Source organism: Esox lucius, chromosome 24, assembly GCF_011004845.1.
Source record: "Esox lucius isolate fEsoLuc1 chromosome 24, fEsoLuc1.pri, whole genome shotgun sequence".
Taxonomy (NCBI): domain Eukaryota; kingdom Metazoa; phylum Chordata; class Actinopteri; order Esociformes; family Esocidae; genus Esox; species Esox lucius.
In genome coordinates this window covers 20770627-20794579 of record NC_047592.1, presented here as the reverse complement: position 1 = coordinate 20794579, position 23953 = coordinate 20770627, and the positions used below count along the sequence as shown (strand labels likewise).

At 40.5% G+C, this 23953-nt stretch overlaps 1 protein-coding gene across 4 annotated transcripts; it reads left to right on the top strand.

Annotated features, from left to right (window-relative positions):
- Nucleotides 1-23559, top strand: LOC105006340 (integumentary mucin C.1). Of its 4 annotated transcripts, XR_004575335.1 has the most exons (9): nt 1-41; nt 16266-16288; nt 17451-17584; nt 17925-18019; nt 20582-20773; nt 20922-21020; nt 22061-22202; nt 22644-22799; nt 23051-23559. XR_004575335.1 is itself a non-coding variant. In XM_034290371.1 (8 exons), the coding sequence occupies exons 5-8, from the start codon at nt 21009-21011 to the stop codon at nt 23092-23094; spliced, it is 354 nt and encodes a 117-aa protein (XP_034146262.1). In that variant the 5' UTR covers nt 13-41; nt 17451-17584; nt 17925-18019; nt 20582-20773; nt 20922-21008; the 3' UTR covers nt 23095-23559. The 4 variants fall into 4 exon arrangements, 3 of the variants coding, with proteins under 3 accessions (XP_034146262.1, XP_028973115.1, XP_010863121.2); XM_034290371.1 differs by lacking the exon at nt 16266-16288 and having other exon boundaries at nt 13-41; XM_029117282.2 differs by lacking the exons at nt 1-41; nt 16266-16288 and adding an exon at nt 10214-10232.
- The last annotated feature ends 394 nt before the right edge of the window (nt 23560-23953 follow it).

Genomic DNA, 23953 nt, shown 5'->3' with positions numbered 1-23953 from the left:
CTTGAAACAGATACTCGTCTAGCCACAGCAAAGTCAACTCGGTAAGCCACTGATTATCTTTTCATGAAAACAACTTAAATATTTCACAGTTGTAAAGACTAATAAATCATAGTCCTTACTACTGTTGAACATCATGGTAGAGATTGATAATAAAACGATTGTATTATTATTGTTATTTAGGAAATCACAACACTAACAAGTCGTGTTCATGAACAGTAAAGCGAGACTGTTACCTATTGCTATCAAATAATGTAGGTCTGCAGTAGATGCACACTTGGTGGTGGTTTATGTCTTTGAAACAGACAGCTGAAGTAAATTCAACAATGGGTTATCTTTTCATGTAATACATTTCTGGTAGACTTAATATTTTACAGGCAAATATTTATAAGACTAACAAATCTTATACCTCAGTTATACTGGAATACTAGGGTTTAAGACATTATAATAATAAGGACATTAAATAGTATTGTTATTAATGTCTCCCTTTATTTAACAAGAGTCGTCACAATGAGTTCTTGACACATTTTCTACTGAGCTCAGACCAAGAAGCATTATAAAGCCACTTAATGTGTGTCGCTAGACCACATTAAGCATTTTGTTAAACTGACTAACATTGACGGTAACTGACTTTTTCGTCAAGTGAAAAGACAGGAGAACCGTGGAAACCCTTCCTTTTTTACTGCCCAAGGGGTTGTGATCTACTGTATCTTACCAAAAAACATGAACGGATGCATACTTAGAAAATCCACCAGGAATACTCTTTATTTTAGGCTTACTATAACATAGGTTGTAGAGTGAAGTTTTTGTCAATCCTAATGCATAATTTGTATTGACTGTAATGAGGCTCAAACACGGGCCCCCTTGTTTGGCAGTCTGCATTTCCAACCACTGTGCTATTTAACAAGGGGTTGTCAGTCAATCCGTCACTCACTCAGTAAGAGACATTCTTTCTTCTTGGCAGGCTCCACTTATGGATTCCTGCAAAACTATGTAAATAATGAGGTGGTTTTGTAGACTCAGATTTTCACTGAGCTTCTTCTTTTTTAAATTGAGCTTAATTCTGTCCCTGAACAAGGCAGTTAACCATATTGGCTCCCAGGTATGGCTGGAAATGATCATGTGTAGCTACTAAGCACACTTACAGTGGATATAAAGTCTACACACCCCTGTTAAAATGCCAGGTTTTTGTGATGTAAAAGAATGAGACAAAGATAAATCATGTCAGAAATGCTTCCACTTTTAATGTGGCCTATAATGTAAACAATTCAATTGAAAAACAAACTGAAATCTTTGAGGAGGATTTTCTTTTATATAAAAACCATATACTGTTTTAGCTACTGTAGCCAGCAAATGTCTGTCTATCCTGACCCAAAACACATGCACGGATGCATACTTCGAAAATCCACCAGAAACAGTCGCAATATAACAGTAAACTGTTTTATTTCAGGCTTACTATAATGTAGTCACTGGAGGTTTTAGCCAGCAAAGCTTTCATCTATACGGAATAATTCATAATGTGTACTTCTCTTTGCCTGCATGGAGATACGAACTTGGGACCTATAGTTTGCAGGTTCGCTTCTATAACTACACTGTAATCCATTCCGTTACCAACAAAAATAATATAATTGGATTACAGATACTTTTGAAAAAATGTATGATTACTTCTTGGATTCCTTAAGAATAGGTGCGCCAAATAATCATGACACGTTTTATGTTTGAGTTTTTTTTGGAGTGGGCTATGGGGCCCTCTGAGTGTGCTAGAGCCAGAGGGGGCACCCGAAGTGCTACGAGTCCCTGCCACCCCCTTGCTCCTGTCCCTGTGTCAAGTTTCAGCCCTGAGGTGGGGCCCCCGCCTCTTCCGTGTTCAGGGGTGGGGCTGCCGTCTCCTCCCGCACCTCCTGATCCTCTCACTGCTCCGGCTCCTTACGTTTGCTTATTTACTTAAATGCACTTCACCGTTTGGGGGTTACTCTGCAGATGCCCTGTTTATTCTTCCTGTTACACTATTACACTATTCCCTGTTTGTTTTTTTTAACTACTTCCCTATGGTGTGTACTCTATTTTTATTCCTGTTGTTTTTATTTTGTTACATCCATAGATTTCTTTTGTCTTTTTGTACAGTTTCTACAGTGTTCTACTTCCTGTTGTTTTTATTATTTCATTGTTTGTTAAACACATGCTTCCCTCTATGCTCATTGTCCTTTGCCTCCTACATCGCCCTATATAGTGTGATCCGGAAGAATGTTGAACAATGACATCTACAGTACGTTGTCAATAATACACCGCTTCACAAAAACATCTTGCCGTCAGTGTATATCTGTCCCATTCTGTTTTTTTCCCCATTCCCTCGCATACATCCACTTACAACCATAACCCATAGACATAGCCCTGCCTTACCACTGCCTCTTTAATCTCCATGCTTGTCTGTCTATTGTCTTAGGCAGTAATCTGTTGGCTCAGAGGTCTATATGACCACACACGGACACCTATTGCAGTACTTTGTATATACTCAATATACTTCTATGCTGTCTCTCTCTTTGGCACATACACAGGCACACACATTTTAGACAGTGGACTGTTGAGTGTGAAATCTATATGACTATACAAAGATATACAGTGTGAGTGTACCCTACCAGACCATTTTCCTATACTCACCATAGTGGAGGAGCCCATCCATTGTTGCTATGCAATTCTATTTAAACAGTTATTGTTGCTGTAACGGTTAGGAGGCAGGAGACAATTTAATAAAAGAAACCCAACATCTAGAAAAGACAGAACAGCCGTTTCATATGGCCTGCACCAAACACAGACTGACAAGACACACTAGGAAAAGAGGATCTTAACAGTGATTTGGGAAACAGTTGAGGGTAATATTATGGGCGCGTGAAATGCAATTAGGCAGTGGGAAATTCACGTGGATGGAAACATCAGCTTGAAATGTGAGAACCAGGGGAGAACAGAAGATTCAAAAACATTTTGATAGTTAACAAATTAGGGTATACCCACATCTCCAGGCACCACACCACGGTCTTACCCTGTGCATTTTGGGATGATGCGCTTTCAGAAGTCTTTTGATGACATCAGAAAGCGCATAATGAAAAAAAAACTCTCTTTCCAACTATGGTAGTTAAATAAGAATATTGTCACAAAGATAATTTGGCTAGTATTTTCCGTTTGTTCTGTTTATATTCATTCGTCTAGTCAACGGCCACTGAAAAATAGGTATTTAATATTTTTGTCACTATTTTTGTTAACGAAATGAACACTGCCATTCACACATACTATTCTCCATTGCTCTCTAATATACAATCCTATTACTCTTTCCAAGAACCCAGCTAAACAACACTCTTAATAATTATCGTGTCTACGTAGAAAATTGCCTACTGTTTTGAATGACTCTCAAATAATACCTAACCAACACAAAATTGTTCTCTTGTATGACTCTCAAGTTACTGTTTTATGACTACAATCAAATAACTAGCTCTATTTTATAACTCTCTTGACTAACTTACTCTTCTCAAATGTCTCCAACTCCAAGTGACAAAGTAACTGGATTTCAATAACCTTTTATGAATGCAGTTTCAAAACAGGCATCCCCCCCCAAAAAAAAAAATCTGTTGGGCCCGATTGGAACTCAAAGGTGATTTTGTGTTACCCAAACCTTTGAACATCTTTGGTCACATGGCGTTGTACTTTGAAACGAGCGTCTGGTACACTGCATCCAAACAGTAGAGCTCAGAGAACTGAACGGTTTACTTGTTCTATCCCTACTTCTTACACACATCCACTCAACCGTGACAGTTCAGTTTTTTACTTGGGTTTCTATTTTTCATGTTACTACGCACATTTTGGTTGTGTTTAGAAAAATAATTATGAAACAAAAATCATCCGCACAGGAGGGCCCTTTGTCAATGGCAGGGCAGAGGGGCTGTCACCCCACTTTACACCTGCCTGTGCACGTGCCTGCATGTGTGGTTGTACTTATTCTACTGAAATGGCTTTGGAGGCCATTGTGTGGCCCAAAGGTTTTGTATAGCCATGCTTGCCAACAGTGTTGGGGAACGATTCCCAAACATATTTTCACACTTTGATTCGTCAGACCACAGGACAGTTTTTCATGTTGCCTCAGTCCATCTGGGTTGTGGTGCTTCTGGATCTTGTTTGTATATGGTTTCTTTGCATGGTAGAGTTTTAACTTGCCTTTGTGGATGCAGCGATGTACGGTGTTCACAAAGGTTTTCGGAAGTGTTCCTGAGCCCATGCAATGATTTCCACTACAGAATGGGGTCTGTTTTTAACCTCAGTGCCGCCTGAGGTCCATCCAATATTAGATGGCCGTGATCCAAGATCCAAGATTACGGCCATCCAAATATTGGTTTTTGTCCCTTGCATACAGAGATTTCTCCAGATTCTCTGAATCTTTTAATGATATTATGTACCATAGATGATGAGATCCCCAAACCCTTTGCAATTTTAAATAGAAACTTACATTTTTACACTTTACCTGCGCACTCACTTCTGGCAGACCCATCCTGGATTTAGAAGCAGTCTGGTTAGACCCAGGAACACATGCCTCGACTTGTCCATGACTTGTCATCAGGGGCATAGCACAAGATCCTGGGCCCTATGCATAGACAGTCCTGATGGGCCCCCACCCAATTTTTTTTTTTTTTATAATGATAATAATAATAATAATCAGGCCTATGTACACATGAATCTGTAGTCCTAGATGTATATAGGGTAATAACTATTAACTGTACTGCTTAGAGTAGCCTGATAATTTCTCTACACACATTTCAAACCTTTCCCAACATTCTCTAACCTACTTTACTGTGGTTACTAAATTTAAGCTAAATGATATTACAATATTATTATATTTATATTTTAGTTTTCCCTACATGAACAAACTGCTTACCGCATAATAAAAGATAACCAAACAACACTTGACTCATTCATATTTTATTTGCAGAATGAACAAGACAAAAGAAACTTAGCTTATACATGACTTTGAAGTTCTCCCTCCAGTAAATGCCACTGAAGGTAGCCTAATATCAATGCCATATGTGCTTAAGTCATCATTTCAGACTTTCTTAACATACTCTGGTCTACAGTCACTTTACTTAAATTATTTTTACTTGAGAACATTATTTGTATTATGCTTTATTACTTCAAGGCATAAACAAAATCTTAAAACATGCCATTTTAGTTCTGTACATTAAGAAAAAGCTACATTCATAATAAAAGACAAACAAAACGTCTCACTAGTCATTTTTATCAGAAGAAAAAAGGCAAAACGAAACAAATGCTATTGCTTACATGCTATGGCTTCCTCAAATGTATAGCTTATACTGAAGTTTATTCCCGAGTAAATGCCCACTGGCGTGTCTTTTTGCTGGCAAAGTCATCGATGAGGTCCTGAAAGTAAAACATTTTTGCCAATTGGCTTTCAATGGAGAGAAGAGCAAGACTGTTGAGCCTGGCACATTGATGACCTCAAGTAGTTTTAACTAATTTCAGTTTGCTGAAAGCCTGTTCACCACCAGCAACAGTGACAGTGACAGGAAGGGTGCAGAAAATCCTCAGTGCAATACCGATTTGTCCAAAAATGCTCTGTAGCTGCAGCTTGTATGTCATCATATGGGTTGTCTCAGTCCGTTTTTAGCACTAACGGTCGCGGAGATATTCAAGTAGTTTAGCACCATTTCGTTTTCTAGTTTGTGCTCACCTTTCCTTGAAAAGAAGTCAGTCAGCAATTGCTTTCCCTCATTTAGTTTTCTATCCTTATCCTGTCTTTCCTTTCTTTTCTAGCAGCCTGATTTCGCTTTCTTTGAGAAAGACATTTCTGTACTAGAAGTTTGCCAGATGCTCAACTGAACTAAACAAAATGCGTGCATGTGGACTGAACCATTTGGCGCATTAGCAAGGGGTGGGTGAGACCCTACATATAGTCTTTTTTTGTATACAAAATGTAGTCAGTCAATCAACCAAGTTATTCAGCCAATACACTTTACATTTCATCTGACATGCATTATGAAATGTAATTAGGAAATGAAAATATTCTGGTGAAATAAAATATATTCCAGACTTTTCAAGGGCCCTCTCTCCCCTTGGGCCCTGGTAATCAGTATCGGTTTTACCCCCAGTCCGACGCCCCTGCTTGTCATCCCTGAGTGATGGGTTTTCTAACATTCTGTGTAGCCCCAGGAACACTTGCAATTTTTGTTTGAGTTAAAAGACCTACACCTTATGGATGCTCATGATAACTAGCGCACACACATTTGTAAATTAAAGTGACCAGACTGGTCATCCCTGAGTTCTGGATTGCTACAAGATGAACTGTCTTCTGGACTTGACTGATGAGAAGCATTGAGGATAACGTAGGTCGTGAAACACATTACCTTTTAAATATTTGGCTTGTGACAAAAGAGTAGCTACCTTTACTAAGAACATCTAGCATATTATTGTATTATGATGCCCGATCAAGTTGAGATCAGTTAATTAATTTGGCAATTGCAGAATATTGCACTTCTCCCGGGTTGCTTTCACAATATGCTTTATGTCATTGTCCATCTGTCAAGGGAAGCACCGTCCAATCAACTTTGCTGAATTTGACTGAACCTGAGCAGACAATATATCCCTATACACCTCAGAATTAATCCGGCTGCTTCTGTCACATCATCAATAAACACTAGTGACCCAGTGCCATTGGAAGCCATGCATGCCCGTGCCATCACACTGCCCCCACCGTGTTTTACAGATGATCTGGTATTCTTCGATTCATGAGCCGTTCCAAGCCTTCTCCATGCTTTTTTCTTCCCATCATTCTGGTACAGGTTGATCTTAGTTTCATGTCCGAAGAATGCTGTTCCAGAACTGGGCTGGCTTTTTTAGATGGTTTTTTTGTTGTAAAATTTGACCTTTCTATTCTTGAGGCTTACGAATGGTTTGCACCTTTTGGTGAACCCTCTGTATTTTCTCTCGTGAAGTCTTCTCTTTATGGTACACTTGGATAATTATATGCCTACCTCCTGGAGAGTGTTCTTCACTTCGCTGGATGTTGTGAAGTGATTTTTCTTTACCATGGAAAGAATCCTACAATCATTCACCACTGTTGTCTTCCGTGGACATCCAGGCCTTTTTGTGTTGCGGAGCTCACCAGTGCATTTTCTTTTTCTTAGAATGTACCAAACGGTTCATTTGGCCACTCCCAATGTTCCTGCTATCTCTCTGACAGAATGTTTTCTTTTTGCAGCCTCAGGATGGCCTGTTTCACTTGCATTGAGAGCTTCTTTGATCACATTTTGTGGGTTCACAGCAACATATTGCAAATGTGAAAGCCACACCTGGAATTCCAGACCTTTTTACCTGATTAATTGATGAAGAAATAACTCAGGAATTGCCCACACCTGTCCATGAAACAGCTTTGTAGTAAATTGTCCAATTACTTTTGGTCCCTTGAATAAGAGGTGGCTACATATTAATGAGCTGTAATTCCTAAACCCTTCCTCCCATTTGGATGTGAATACCCTCAAATTAAAGCTTAAGACTGCACTTTAAGCCAATATTTATTATTTAACTATAATGTTGTTAAACAGCCCAAATAACAAAACTTGTGTCAGTGTCCAATTAATTCAGAACCTAACTGTAGGTAAATATTAATTCAGGATCTAACTGTAGGTAAATATTTAGTCTTACAAAAATGAAGTAAAGGGCATAGAATTTTTTTTATTGACAACATTAATGATGTGTTGCAATGGGTAAATGCAATTTTCTTCAGTTAATGTCATCCCCAGTGACACCGAGACCTGATCACTTGGACCAGGAAATAAGCACCAGAATTCAACCATACAGGCTCATGACTTGCCCATTGATGTCACTGACTTGGACTCTGTCTTGAAAATGGGAGATTTGTATTCTATCCCATCCAACACAATCAGTTAACAGGGAAGCTATAGATCGTGGTTACATTGATATCTTTGTGGTCAGTTTTTGTGGTCAATCGTCAAATGGGTAAGAAAACTTTTGCATCCGTTTTGTTTGGCTTTTAAAGCTTGTTAAATGACTCAACCGAGTCATGACGACAAAGTAAATGGAATGAATGAGTCATTTTCCTTTGGTTGTATATTTGTCTCTCCCCTCCCTTGAATGATAGACTGGATTGTTTTCTTAGTAACGCTTGGCAAAAGTAAACAAACAGCAGCCTAATCAGATTAGCTACCAGGTATCCATTGTATCAGTGACAGTGACACAGCCTTACATGTTTCTTTAAAAATGCTGTACCATGCCCATGCTTCATAAAACATGGTTTCATTTACACTTACACATTTTCCCAGACACTTTTTGTACAAATGAATCGAATGGGCAATTTGTGCCTTAAACAATAACAAAACAATGAAAGTCGGATTCAGTTTTTTGTTAGATCCATTTTATGGGGCAATTTAAATATAAGAAAAATATTGTACCTAGCCGAGTGATAATATGTGTCTGTAGCAAATTTTTATTGGTTTGAATTTAGGTCATATCTGAATCCATCATATTTTTAGGCTGCATTAAGAACAAACGTATATTTTGGGACAGTTGAACTAAAATGATGAGGCGTGTATCAAGCCTGCTTCTAATGTTAATCCTTACATGTTCTCCTCCTTTAACTGTTGCCCAGGTTGTTGCTGTAAATTAGATTGTGTTCTCAGTAAATTAACTTGGTAAAATTTAAGAAAAAAGAAACGATACACATATTTCTCTTCAAGAACAAATATATACATTTTGAAAGTAAAAGAAGCAAAAGGATCGATCATTTACATTTAAAGTATATGTGAGCTACTTACCTGTAGATACCCCCTTTGTGAGACAGAAAAGTCTTCTGTAACATTTTAACATTAACATTCATTGTCCTGTCACAGCTATGGAACTTTGCCAATGTGCACTCAAAACAAGTTGGACAAGTGTGTATTCCTGTGTGTTGATTAAAAAATATATATATAATCTGTCACCTTGCAGTTATGGATGTAAATGTTATTAACTGATATGAAACACAGTATTCTGATTGTTACCAATCTAAGAGCAGCATTTTTAGTTAACGTCGACCCAGTGACCTGAGCACTTGAACCAGAATTCAACCGTACCGACTCATGACTTGCCCATTGATGGCACAGACTTAGACTGTCTTGAACACGGGAGATCCATCCAACACAATCAGTTAATAGGGAAGCTGTTGATCCTGGTTACTTTGCAGTCACATTCTAATCATTATATGGACAAGAAAGCACTGCATTAGTTTTGTTTAGCTTTCAAAGCTTGTTAGATTACTTATTATTGTTTCAACAGAAACATGACGACAGGAAATGGAATGACTGCATCATTATCCTGTGGTTGTTTTATTGATTCCCCCAACCTTGAATTATTTTATTTCTGTAAGGCTTGGCATGAGTAAATAAATAGCTACATCAATGCAAAATACTAATAGGCTATCAGCTTCACATGGTATCAATGACAGTGACACAACCATCCCAAATATGTATTTTGTCTTTAGTAAACTTTTAACATGTTTTTAGTAAACTTATTGGGTTAAATAAAATAAATAACTTAAACGTATTTTTCGCCAATAATTAATATGCATATTTAAATGAAAAATTATCAAAGGGATTGATCATTTAGATTTACAGTATATTTGATGTACTTTACTGTGGACCCCCATTTATTCATACAAATAAACAGTCCACTGTCACAATTTAACAACAATATTGATTATCCTGTTACAGTTATGGAATTTACCAAGGTGTACACAAAAAAAGTCACACAAGTGTATCTATTTCTGGGTGTTCCATTTTTTTTCTACCTCAGATCACTCGGAAGACGAATGCTTGTCATAACCTGTTCTCATTAAATGACGTGGGAATTCACTTGACTCACACTCAGTTGCATATCAGTTCTTTGAAATAAATACTTGTCCAAGTCGACTCGGTAAGCCAGTGATTATCTTTTCATGAAAACAACTTACAATGGGGTAAATATTTCAGTTTATAGGACTAACAAATCCTGTTCCTCAGTAATATTATTATATTAGGGTTTAAGATGTAAGACTATAGAAAACAAGAAGGAAATTGTATAGTATTGTTATTAATGTCTCCATTTATTCAAGAGAAGTCACACATTAGTTTTTCTAGTGTGCCCTGACCAAGAAAGAAACATAAAGCATAAAAAAAAATCCTAAAACTACAACAACATCTAAAACGGTAAGTTCTTAGGAGAGTTTAGATGAGCATGTTTAAAAATGTGTGAATAATGAGGCGGTTTCGTGGAGTTTTATTGAGCTTCATTTTTTAATCCAAGACTTTATCTGTACAGGTGCTGGTCATAAAATTAAAATATCTATTTTCGGAGACACTGAATTTGGGGTTTTCATTAGTTGTCAGTTATAATCATCAAAATTAAAAGGAATAAACACTTGAAATATATCAGTCTGTGTGGAATGAATGTATACATTTTACAAGTTTCACTTTTTGAATGGAATTACTGAAATAAATCAACGTTTTGATGATATTCTAATTTTATGACCAGCACCTGTCTGTGTGAGGTGCAAGGGTAGCAAGTGCGTAAAATGAAGAGGCAAAAGCAAAACTTACAACACGGAGAACAAGCGGCTAGTCTCTTCTTTTAATGGCAAAACGCACCACTTGGGCTCCAACAGGACAAACACAATAACCCATGAGGTGCGGGTGAAAATGAGCGACCTAAATAGACAACATAATAACTCAAAACAGATGTGAGGGTTTGTTGGGTGCGCAGCTGCCATCTGCTCCAGCCAGCAGTAGGCGCCACTGCAGGAACAGATCCCAGCAAGAACCTGCGTGAGCAGAGAGACATGGGAAATGGGAGAGATGTTAGTATATGGTGGAGTCAGTTGGAGTTCCACAGGTGACGTTGTTTACCTTCCCGAGGAACTTGAACGTACTCTGCCCAGTGGAGAAAACGGGCCCATTCACCTGGTCTGCAGTAAGACCGGAGGAGCCTCCCCAGGTCTCGGTTGGTGCGCTCCCCCTGCCCATTTCCACGTGGGTGGTACCCGGATGTGAGGTTAACCGCAAATTCCCAGTCTGGACATGAAGGCCCCTCCATACTCGGGACGTGAACTGCGGTCAGAGACTATGTGTTCTACAAGTCCATACAGCCAGAAGACCTGCTGAAACAGCACCTCAGTGAACTGGAGGGCAGAGGCAGTGGAAGGCCTCTGGGGTCCGGTGGAGGCGCTGTGGTTGGCCTTTCAGTAACGACTTGAGTGGCATGGCGATGGTACTGAATCCCCTGATGAACCGGCGATAAACGTTGGCAAATCTGATGAAGGCATGTAGTTCCTTGATGGTTTTGGGGACTGGCCATGACCTCACCGACTCCACCTCCAGCTCCTCCATCTGGACGCCCTCCGGAGCGATGCGGTACCCCAGGCAGGAGACGGCGGGCTGGAGGAAAGAGCACTTTTTGCCTTTCACGTACAGCTGGTGGTCGAGTAGACGTTGTAGGACAGCACGGACGTGGGCCACATGGGAGTACACCAGGACGTCATCGATGTAAACTACCACATACCTCCTCAACATACCTTGTTCAAGAAGGACTGGGGGGCCCACACTGCAGGGGCCCATATGGCACGACTCATAGAGGCCCAACGCCGTGTACTCATAGTGGCCCGACGTCGTGCCGAAGGCTGTCTTCCACTCGTCTCCCTCCCGGATACGCACCAGGTTGTTGGCACCCTGGAAGTCGAGTTTAGTGAAGAGGCGCCCCCTCAGGTGCTGCTCGATGGCCGATGGGACGAGGGGCATCTGGTACCTGGATTTGATCGTGATGTTGTTCAGCCCCATGTGTCAATTCAGGGCTGAAGCCCCACGTCCTTCTCCTTAGCTAAGAAGAAGCTCCATGGGGCTTAAAATATCCACCAGTCAGGGTTCAGACACTGTCTCTGGTGCTTCCTTGGTTTTAAATGTGATAAATAGTAGAGGTTAACAGGAAATATTGTGCTGCACTTTTTATTAATTTTTCAAAAGCTTGTGTCGCCGTTGACAACTTGTTGCACATGTTCATAAGGATAGATGGAAATCTTTCCTTTAAAAAACATCTAGATGAAGTTGTTAGTAAATTGAAGATGAAAATTGTCTTTCAATATAGAAATGTCATGTCTTACATATCCAGCAGATAGTAAATTGTTCAGTTGACTTTGATTATTATTATTGATTATGGCAATATTATTTATATAAATGCTTCTACCTTGGTTTTAAAACCTCTTAATACAGCTTGTCATAGTGCATTACGTTTTATTACAGGTGACTGTTTCAGCACACATCATTGTTCTCTGTATCAGAAAGTAGGCTGGCCCTCTTTGATGTCACATACAGATCCATGCATTTCAGTCTTGCTCACAAAAAATGAGTTAAAACTATCAAACACGGTCTCAGGGATGGTTAACTCAAGAGATACAGTATTTTTCATTTTTCCCCCCTCGAAGATTTCATTTTGTTTTTCAATTGAATTGTTGCCATTATAGGTCACATTAAAAGTTGAAAAAGTTCTGACATGATTTATATTTGTCTCATTCTTTTACATCACAAAAACCTGGCATTTCAAGGGGTGTGTAGACTTTTAATATCTACTCTGCAGTCTCCACGGAGTTAAGTAGACAAGCTTGTAGTTTTTCTGCACCTCACAGAAATTATTTCAAGGTCATTTAAATTGAATTAATTTATGCCTTTACAGCAAATCAAAGAGGCCCATTATCAGCAACCATCAGTCCTGTGTTCCAATGGCATGCTGTGTTTGCTAATCCAAGTTTATAATTTTAAAAGGCTGATCATTAGAAAACCCTTTTGCAATTTCACAGCCTTTACCTCTGGGATCACCTGATTCACTTTCCTCCTGTTATTTCTAAGACCTCAGTTGTAATCAGGTGACGGCACCAAGCGTCTTTGGTTATTTCACACTTGCCCTGGGATCTTTTTATTTCCATTTTACATCTTTGGGATTACACCGAACTCAGTTTACCAGGCATTGGAATGTAGCGTGAGGTGTAACTTGACCCACTGCAATGTCAGTTAACTTCCACCCTGGCAGTTAACTTCGTTTTATTACAGGTGACTGTTTCAGCACACATCATTGTTCTCTGTATCAGAAAGTAGGCTGGCCCTCTTTGATGTCACATACAGATCCATGCATTTCAGTCTTGCTCACAAAAAAATGAGTTAAAACTATCAAACACGGTCTCAGGGATGGTTAACTCAAGAGATACAGTATTTTTCATTTTTCCCCCCTCGAAGATTTCATTTTGCTTTTCAATTGAATTGTTGCCATTATAGGTCACATTAAAAGTTGAAAAAGTTCTGACATGATTTATATTTGTCTCATTCTTTTACATCACAAAAACCTGGCATTTCAAGGGGTGTGTAGACTTTTAATATCTACTCTGCAGTCTCCACGGAGTTAAGTAGACAAGCTTGTAGTTTTTCTGCACCTCACAGAAATTATTTCAAGGTCATTTAAATTGAATTAATTTATGCCTTTACAGCAAATCAAAGAGGCCCATTATCAGCAACCATCAGTCCTGTGTTCCAATGGCATGCTGTGTTTGCTAATCCAAGTTTATAATTTTAAAAGGCTGATCATTAGAAAACCCTTTTGCAATTTCACAGCCTTTACCTCTGGGATCACCTGATTCACTTTCCTCCTGTTATTTCTAAGACCTCAGTTGTAATCAGGTGACGGCACCAAGCGTCTTTGGTTATTTCACACTTGCCCTGGGATCTTTTTATTTCCATTTTACATCTTTGGGATTACACCGAACTCAGTTTACCAGGCATTGGAATGTAGCGTGAGGTGTAACTTGACCCACTGCAATGTCAGTTAACTTCCACCCTGGCAGTTAACTTCCACCGCGTCCTAAGTCTGGAATGGTCCTATCAATTAATCCTCAGACGGAGGAACTTTTTATGTTGCCACTCGGCGGTTCCTAACGCTCAACAATTTTATAGACATGCTTATTTAGAACCAGTTCACTCACAGAGCCTGAGGTACTGAGAGTCCCATTTTGGTCCGTTTAAACTGCTCTCTGGTTTTCTCCAAGGTGTGTGTATTTCCCAGCTGTAACTCACCAACCCTTGTCAGCCTGTTCCCCTCCTATCTGGCTCTAAGCCAACCTGCTAGCACTCAGGGCAATGTCTGCCCAGACACAATGCCAGAGGTCGGATCTTTTTATGGCGGGGACACAAGTTTCGTATTCCTTCTCTAGAACAAATCCCTGGTCAACCCGTTTCTTTTGACCCTATCATATACTACGAAAAATATACTTACCTTCAGTAAAACCCTTTTCTAAATCGTATCTACTAACTAATGCTGACCTTCTGTCAGTCCAGGCGTTCTCCACTTCGACTGCATCAGAGGTCAGATCTTTTTATGGTGAGGACACAAGGTTCCGTATTCCTTCTCTGGAATGAATCCCTGGTTTGATTTACGAAGTACCCGGTTAGTCTCACTGGCTACTATCTCTAGTAAAAACGGGGCTGTGGCTCAGAGGCAGAGGAATTATGATCAAGCATTTGACAATCACACACACACACACACACATACACACACAGACCAAGAGGGAGATTGAGCTCTCACAAGTTCCTACTTTTATTTGGGTTACTTAATCACTAGTACAATAGTACTTAATCACTAGTACAGACAGAACTGGGTTCCAGGAGGGTCCAGTAGCCAAGAGTCAGATCAGCTCTTCTCGAGTCCTCGATCAAAAAGCCCTTGTTATGGGATCCTCCAGGCCCTTTTATAATGTTTTTTATTCATGATGTTTATGAAGGAGGCACTCATCTTACGTAATTGTACAATGATTGGTTTAACATAATATCATCTTCCAGTCCCCTCCCTTTGTGTATGAAGGATGTAGTTATTATACATAATTGTTCAATGATTGGTTTATCATCAACACATGACCCCAGACTTTACCACCCCTCATATTGTCCTTATTTGGAGTCTATGTAGGCCCTCCCCATTTCTTCACAGAGCTGTTGAAGGTTTTCTGTTTAAACTGGGGCCTTCGTCTGGTTCATGGACAATCAAATGGGGGAGGGGGGTAGTTGTACATCATCTGTCTCAGGTCCTGGTGTAGATTGCTTATCCGTCATTGGCTGCTGCTCCCGAAACCCTCGGCTCACCTCCTGCACACAAAACTGTGCTGATTAGAAAAGCAATACATCTGTTCTTTATTTTTTGAATATATGCAACATCAGCAATTCTGTGTTCAATTACGGGCTCAAATTGGACAGAGAAAAATAACTTTCTTCTGAAACTCATCAGTCTATACTTGTTCTTAGAAATTAAGGCCATTCCATGCGAGGAATTGCCAAGAAAATGAAGATCTCGTACAACGCTGTGCACTACTCCCTTCACAGAACAGCGGAAACTGTCCCTAACCAGAACAGAAAGAGGAATGGGAGGTCCCAGTGCACCACTGAACAAGAGGACAAATACATTACAGTGTCTCGTTTGAGAAATGGTGAAAAGGAAGACTGGAAAAAAGTTTTACAGCTCCAGAAGAAATTAAGAGACCACTGCACCTTTATCTTTCCTTTCTAAAAAAGTCGAAAAGGAAGGTTTTGAGTGAGGAACAGATGGGTTAAAATTAAGAGACCACTGCAAAACTCAAAACTTTCCTTTTAAACTTCATGGAAAGGAAAGAAAAAGGTGCAGTGGTCACTTAATTATTTCCAGAGCTGTATGAACAGACAAAGTTTGAGGTGTGGGGTTCACAAAGAAGAACATTCATGTAATGCAGACCAAATGAAAATATGCTGGAGGAGTGCAGGACGGCATCTGTCAAGCATGGTGGAGGCACTGTGATGTGGTCTGGGGGTGCTTTGGTGGTGGTGAAGTTGAACCATTTTTACAGGGTAAAAGGGATTTCATAGAGGGAAGGCTATTACTCCATTTGGCAACGCTATGCCACACCCTAAGTACAGGACTTTTCACATGGTTATGTTGCCTTGTCTGTAGTCCTGTTCCAGCTTCAGATTGTTCTTGTAAAATCATCTTATTTGTAATATTATCATATAGACATTTAGAGACTAGCAAGTTGATATAAATGGATGCTTAGTGAATGGGTTTGTGGATATATTTAATATGATGTTCAAATGCAGCCTTTCATGTATATGCTTAAACTAGTTGATAAGTAAGCTATTCTCTTTTCCTCTCTCTCTCTTTCTCTGTCTTGTACAAACTCACACACACAGAGGAATTACAGCACAGAGAAATGGTAGGTATTCTCTGTGTTCTCCTTTCTCTGACAGCTTTACGAGTGGAGGGTTACAGTGCAGGAGGATCACTAATTCAAAGTCAGTGTGCCTCCATGGACCCCAGTTCTGTCCATGGCACGATGCAGAACTCTCCCCCACCATACACTGTTACAGTTAACCAGACAACTTACAAGCCTGGAGACACCATCAGTGGTGAGTCATCAAGACGGTGAAAACACTATCTGGCTTAACCGGTCTTCATTGCCAAAGATACACGAATGAACTGGGACTAATCTAACATTTCTAGAAATTAGTGGTTTTTATTAAGCAAATTAAAAAGTCGATCTGAGACTTTTTAATTTGCACAGAGGCAGAGCAAAACTCGAATGTGTTTAACTAAAGATGGCGCTGTTATGTGTTGCGGATTTTGGACCGAGGAGCAGACTCAGCAGTTATAGGTGGGAGACGGTACACCAAATGTATGTTTTGTAAAAGGGAGGGGTGAATGGAGGAGGAAGCTGCGATGATGCAGCCGATGATAGAGAGAGAGACTGGGGCAGGCCAGGTGACGGTGGTAGACTGGCGGGGTTAGTTGGTGTTGGCTTGGTGTAGCTGGCGGAGATGTTGGTGGTATGTTGGTGGGCGTGGTCCTGAGGCCCAAGGAAAAGCTGAATTTAACACTTGAATCATAGACAGAAATAATTACACAAAAACTATGAGGAAAAGCCTGAGAGTAACTACCACAGGAACTGACAGAACAATCTGGAGATGACTGGCTGAAGAACCAGGGAAGAAATACTGTAACCTTGATGATCTGACAAGAGGCAGGTTTGAGTAGTTGCAGGTAACTGAAAGCCCGGAGGAAGGGAAAAAACAGAGAAGGACTGGAGTCAAGACCGAAATCGTGACAGGCGCTAATGACTAAAGTCCCTATCAGGAATAGCGGACCTGCCAACAATATCAGCAACCCGGATAAGCATCAAACGTTAACCACATAATTCACCGCTGGCAGTTGAACAGGTCGGCGACAGTCAACTCAAAACATCGGAACGAATGTGTTTAACAGGGAGGGAAATGTTTTCTACACTGATGTGTTCACTGTTGTTTTGCTCATTTGAACTTTTTGAACAGTATTCACCATTCACAGTCCCGCTCTGTCTCTCTTTCTTTCTATTTGGTCAGTGACTCTTTCAGGAACCACTACCTTTAGTGGGTTTCTCTTGGAGGTCAACGGGGTTGGACAAAACACTGCTTTGGGGACGTTCTCTCTTGGCAGCGTGACTGGCATCACTTTTGTTCCGTGCAATGGAATCGCCGTGAGTTAATGTTTCCCAATGATCTGCTTCAGGCTATAATAGTGAATCTTCCAAATTTCAAATAAAAACTGACTTCTAAAGTGAAATGACAGTTAGGTTTGCATAAATATCCAGTGAGTTTCCTCAAATCATACGATTTTCAGAAATCCTGACTTTTTCCTGACAGATTCTTTCAAAATACTTCAACCAGGATTTTACGAACATCTACTGTAATATTTAGTCCCTAAGCAGGAAATACTTTCTTAACTAGAAGTGTCATTAATCACTAGCCAGTACCATTCATCACATCATACCCTTGTTCTCTTTTCATAACTGACATTACGTACTGTTCAACTGTCAGAACTCAGCATTGAGTCAAAGCGACAATCAGGATAAATCATCAGTAACTGTCACCTGGACTGCACCAGCCTCAGTCATGGGCAACATCGTAGCCAGGTGAGTCTCAGTAAAATAAAGTTATCTTTGTAAAGTGTGCAAACAATGTTCCCAATGTTTCGGTCATGTTCTCCATATTGAAGATGGAATGAGCAGAGCAATACATCGTGTTTAAACACATTGTGTTTAAAATTCTAATATTCTAATAATTCTAATAATAGTCTAATATTGTTATGTTTATGCCTTCCTCTTTTTAAGGGCAACATTTTTGCAAGACTTCGGTACATTTTGGATTGCATTGTCTAGTCAGCAAATATACCCAGTTACTGCCACTACACCTCCTACTACCACAACTATGGCTCCTATACTTACAACCACAACTATGGCTCCACCTACTACTACTACTACCACAACTATGGCTCCATCTACTACTTCTACCACTACTACTACCACAACTATGGCTCCACCTACTACTACCACTACCACAACTATGGCTCCACCTACTACTACCACTACCACAACTATGGCTCCATCTACTACTACTACTACTACCACAACTATGGCTCCACCTACTACTACTACCACAACTATGGCTCCACCTACTACCACTACTACTACCACAACTATGGCTCCACCTACTACTACTACCACCACAACTATGGCTCCACCTACTACTACTACCACCACAACTATGGCTCCACCTACTACTACTACCACCACAACTATGGCTCCAACTACTACTACTACTACTACCACAACTATGGCTCCACCTACTACTACTACCACCACAACTATGGCTCCACCTACTACTACTACCACCACAACTACGGTTCCACCTACTACCACTGCCACAACTATGGCTCCTACTTCTACCACACCTATGGCTACTACAACTACGGCCACAAATACAGCTACTACTATGACTCAAATTATTGCTACAACTCATTCTGTAACTTTGCTCACTGTAAGTCCTCAGATTTATTTGGAAGTATATTTACAGTATGTAAGTTGCATTATTATTTCTCAATTTTGCACACTGTGGAGAGCTCATTCAACCATCAGTGAAAGGTTGATAGAAAGACAACCAAAGCAATAGCCTCTTATAATAAGAGTAACATACACTGCTCAAAAGAATAAAGGGAACACGTAATCATCACAGTATAGCGCTAAGTTAGTTAACCTTCAGGGATATCAATCTGTCCAATTAGGAAGCATAAGCGATTGTGAATCAATGTCACCTGTTTTGGTGCAAATGAAAGTCACAACAGATGCCCTGGACAGGCAACAGCAAGCAACCCCCAAAAAGGGAATAGTTTTGAAGGGGGTCACCACAGACAATTGCTCTCTCCTTACCCTTCCTGACTGATTCTTCTCTAGTTTTGCGTTTTGCTAGTGTCCTTGTCACTACTGATAGCACGAGGCGGTTCCTGCAGCCCATTCAAGTAGTACAGGCAGTCCAGCTCCTCCAGGACGGCACATCCATACGTGCTGTCGCAAGGTGTGCTGTATCTCCTAGTACAGTCTCAAGAGCATGGAGGAGAGGCCAAGAGATGGGCCGTTACATGAGGAGAGCTGGACAGGGCCGTTCAATGGTATCAGCCCAGCAGCAGGACCGGTATCTGCTTCTTGGTGTAAGAAGGAAAAGGAGGAGCTGCCAGTGCCCTATAAAATGACCACCAGCTATAGGTGTGCATGTTTCTGAACAAACTGTCAGAAACAGACTCCATGAGGGTTGCATGAGGGCCCGACATCCTCTAGTGGGACCTGTGCTCACAGCCCAGGACCGTACAGATCCATTGGTATTTGCCAGAGAACACCAGAATTGGCAGATTCTCTTCACGGATGAGAGCAGGTTCACAGTGAGCACATGTGACAGACTTGAAAGAGTCTGGAGACGCCGTGGTGAACGTTATGCTGCCTGCAACATCATCCAGCATGACCGGTTTGGCGGTGGCGTCAGTGACAGTCTGGGAAGGCATATCCTTGGTGGGTTTCACAGACATCCACATGTTAGCCAACGGTACCCTGACAGCTGTCAGGGATGAAATCCAGACCTTATGCTGATGCAGTGGGCCCTGGGTTCCTCCTGGTGCGGGACAGTGCCCGGCCTCAGGTGGCCAGGGTTTGTAGGCAGTTCCTGGATGACGAAGGCATTGATGCCATTGACAAGCCCTCACATTCCCCAGATCTGAGTCCAATTGAGAACCTCTGGGACGTTATTTATCGGTGCATCCGACGCCACCAAGTAGCACCACAGGCTGTCCAGGAGCTCACTGATGCCCTGATCCAGGTCTGGGAGGAGATCCCCCAGGACACCATGCGCCGTCTCTCATCAGGAGCATGCCCAGACATTGTTGGGAGTGCATACAGACATGTGGGGGCCATGCATACTATTGAGTCACATTATTGGAACAGCTTGTAATTTTAATGAATTACACAATGAACAGTAGAGATTTTGATCTTTAATATATTAAAGACCCCATGTGTATTTTAAGTGTTCCCTTAATTTTAGAAGTGTAGTTATGCTTCGTTTATAGAGCATGATGTACCTATTGCAGATTTCACTTAGAAGGTAATATAGATACCAAATATAACAACTAACAGGAAACTCTTCATGCACAGAAAAACATCTCAAGCGAAGGGTGTGGAGAAACTGTGATTTGTGCTTCCGAGCCAGCACGATGTGACCCAGCCAGGTCTGCTTCCTGTATCTTTGCCTCTGCCAACCAGACCACAGGACTGACATTTTTCTTTGAGCTTCAAGGACAATCCAGCGGCTATATTGCCTTAGGCTTAACCACAGACTTCTCACAGGTATTAAAACTGTTACTATACATTCTACAATACCTAGTCAAGAAAAAAAAAGTTTAATACTGATTATGAATGAATAAAAGATTTACCAACAAGTACACATTATTTTTATTACCAATTATTTTCTATTAATTCTCTCTCTTCTCTGAAGGAAGGTAATGTCAGCACCTTTATTTGCGCAAAGAAAAATAGCAATGTGAACTTCTTCACCGCGAATATAGTCAATGGAAATCTGACTATGAACAACAATGTGAGTGGCCCTAAACAGAAATCTATTTTTTTCTTCATTTTTGACTTGTAATGGTCTACGGGTGGTTCGAAAGCATAGTTGAACCATAAGTTGAGTGCCTCATTAAGAGGATAAGTATGTTTAAATATGAACTTAAATCTATTGCGGTGGTCATTGAAACTGTATTTGATCCCAATTTGCACAGTTGGAGAATATTACTGTACTTACAAGCACCCTATGCAACTTAACGCCAAACATCGGCAGTGAGTTTTGCATCGGTTCTATAACTCCATTAGGATCCGACATTGTCATTACTAACCACGAGCATACAGACTTTCGTTTCATAGTTAAAGTGCCCTTTTCATAACTTCGGAACACAAAAAAACAATCAAAGTAAGCACTTAAACCAATCAAAATGTCATCTGGGCTATCTATTGCGTTAAATGCATTGGCATATTTCAGAGGTTGATGGCTAACTAGCGAACATGAAACCATTATTGTGCTAGCTACTGCTAGCTGGAACAATAATATGCGCACTTCATCCAGTTTGCACAGGGCTAAATCTAGCTAAAAGGCAAAATAAATGCTTCTTCTGAGCAATATTTGCTTATGCATAAGGTTTAGTCAAACAACCAAGAAATGGAATCAAGAAGGGTCTGCTTGGACACAACTTAGCTCGTTAGCTTATTGTCTCAACCAAAGACTTTTACATTTGACAGCTCTCACTATCAAATGCATAATTTACCCATGTTTGTCTTATGCTCGCGTTGCTTCCGTATATCTTAGTTTCTGGACCATTCAATGTAGGCAACATGAAACCAAATGAAGCTTGTCATTGGTCTTTCCCTCAAACACCTTCAAGGAAGTGCATGCCTATGAACGTCTCAGCCTTCTGTGTTTTATTTGGAAACCATGGCACTGGGAATAGTGTCAGTCCTGACACTCTGCCAGAGACTGTTTTTGAATTGTTTACTGATGTATGTAAGGGTTATTATCAGATATTTTAGTAAAAAATGCTGCCCTTTTTTGACATTTTGGCTGTTGTGACCCTTGTGGTGTAGCTACCAGTTGATTCTGTGAAGGGCTCAATCAATGATCTGACCATCCAGTGCTCCTTCAATGCTTTAATCCCCACTGCTACTAAAACCAAGAGTAGCAGCACCACCTACTACATCGGCATCTACAACGGAACTGTTGATAATGGTGAGTCAATCAAAAATGCTCCAGAGAACAGATCTGACATCAGATTTTATCAACTCTTGCTTCAGTTTTTTTAATTCCAGTCCTCCACTAAGCAAATATCAACTGACTAATGATATCTTACCTCCCCTAATAAATAAGGTAACAACATTTACCAAATGACTTTGGTAAAAACAATGGGATAGAATGAAAGAGATAAAGGAATTTGGGCAGGCTATTAATTTTAACAGCATTAATCCTCCCTGTAAGTGATAGCGGTAAGCTACCCCATCTCTAAAAATCTGACTTAATTTGCACAAGATTTACCTAGCTGTCTTGCGCAGCACAGATGTTTAGCTAACATGCCAGTAAGATCTGATGTTACCCCCACATGGTCTCAGATTGACAGGCACTCATCACATCCATCTCTATATCTCTCTTTCCCCTCCTTTTCTTCTCCATCAGGAGTCCCGAGCTCTCCTAAGGCAATTTTTTTCAGCACATTAGCTGTGGACTTGGCAAACCCCAACACTACTGTAACGAACAACATCACAACCTCCACTACTGTGTCTTCTTCTACAACTGTCCACACCTTAGGCCTGCAGCACACCCTGTCTCAAGGTAAAACCCACATATAATTTGTATACAAGTATTTCAATTGCATTCTTTTAAACTTTAGTTTTATTTTGAGCACTGATAACATGTCTAATAACTTACAATGCATTTCTGAACAGGTATAGCCAATGTATTTGCGTATTAGTCAAGGATATAATAAAGTATTACCACCATAGTACCAAATGTCATGTATACAGAACTAATATTAAAGGTTAAATATGACTTAAGTCTTTCTTTTACTCTCTGTCCCTTCACAGCCCTGCTGATTCTCCTAGGGGTGCTAGTTTTGTCGGTCATGTAATATGGATCTTGGTAGTATAATAAACTGCACTTAGGAATTATGGGCCACTACAGTAGCTTGACAGACACTGACCAGGCTGGATTCCCAATCAACACCCTATCCACTAGATAGTGTTAGATTCTGTCCAGTTTTGAGCCATGAAATGAATGCAAACAAAAGTCAGGGGAGAGCCATCTTTATTAAGCATGAGACTACGATGTTAACCTTCCATTCTTTCATTTTCTCTCCAATAATTACACAGTTAACACTGTCTTTAATGCCAGGACACATGGGAGGCGGTCAATGGTCATAACCAGCCATTACACAGTCCAATATCCTTCAATAAGAAAGGTTTATCCTACAAAATACCCTTGTATGGTGTGCTCCAACCTCTGGTCAATGGGCATATCCATAGAGCCTATGTCAGTCACATGGGCAACTCCTAACAGGAGGTATGGACAGGATGTATGGACAGGATGTGTGGGGCCCATCTGTAACAGGCAACACGTCCTATCTATTGTCCTTTGTTCAGAGTTAGCACATCTGTTTTGTGTTAAGTTTCTCATGCCCATTTCCTCTCAATACAGAATTAATTAAATATGTAGTAAATATTGTCCTCTGGCATGGGTGTGAAAGACAATGATACATATTTAAATGTTTCTGCTTATACCAGGGGTGTCAAACCGGTTCCACGGAGGGCCGTGTGTCTGCAGGTTTTTGGTTTTTCCTACAAATTGGTTGCCAGTTCACACCTGAACAACCAGGTGAGGGTAGAAACTGACCAATTACTAACCTAATTAGTCAATCAAGTACAAAGTGAGAGCAAAAACCTGCAGACACTCTGCCCTCCTTGGAACTATTTGGACACCCCTGGCTTATA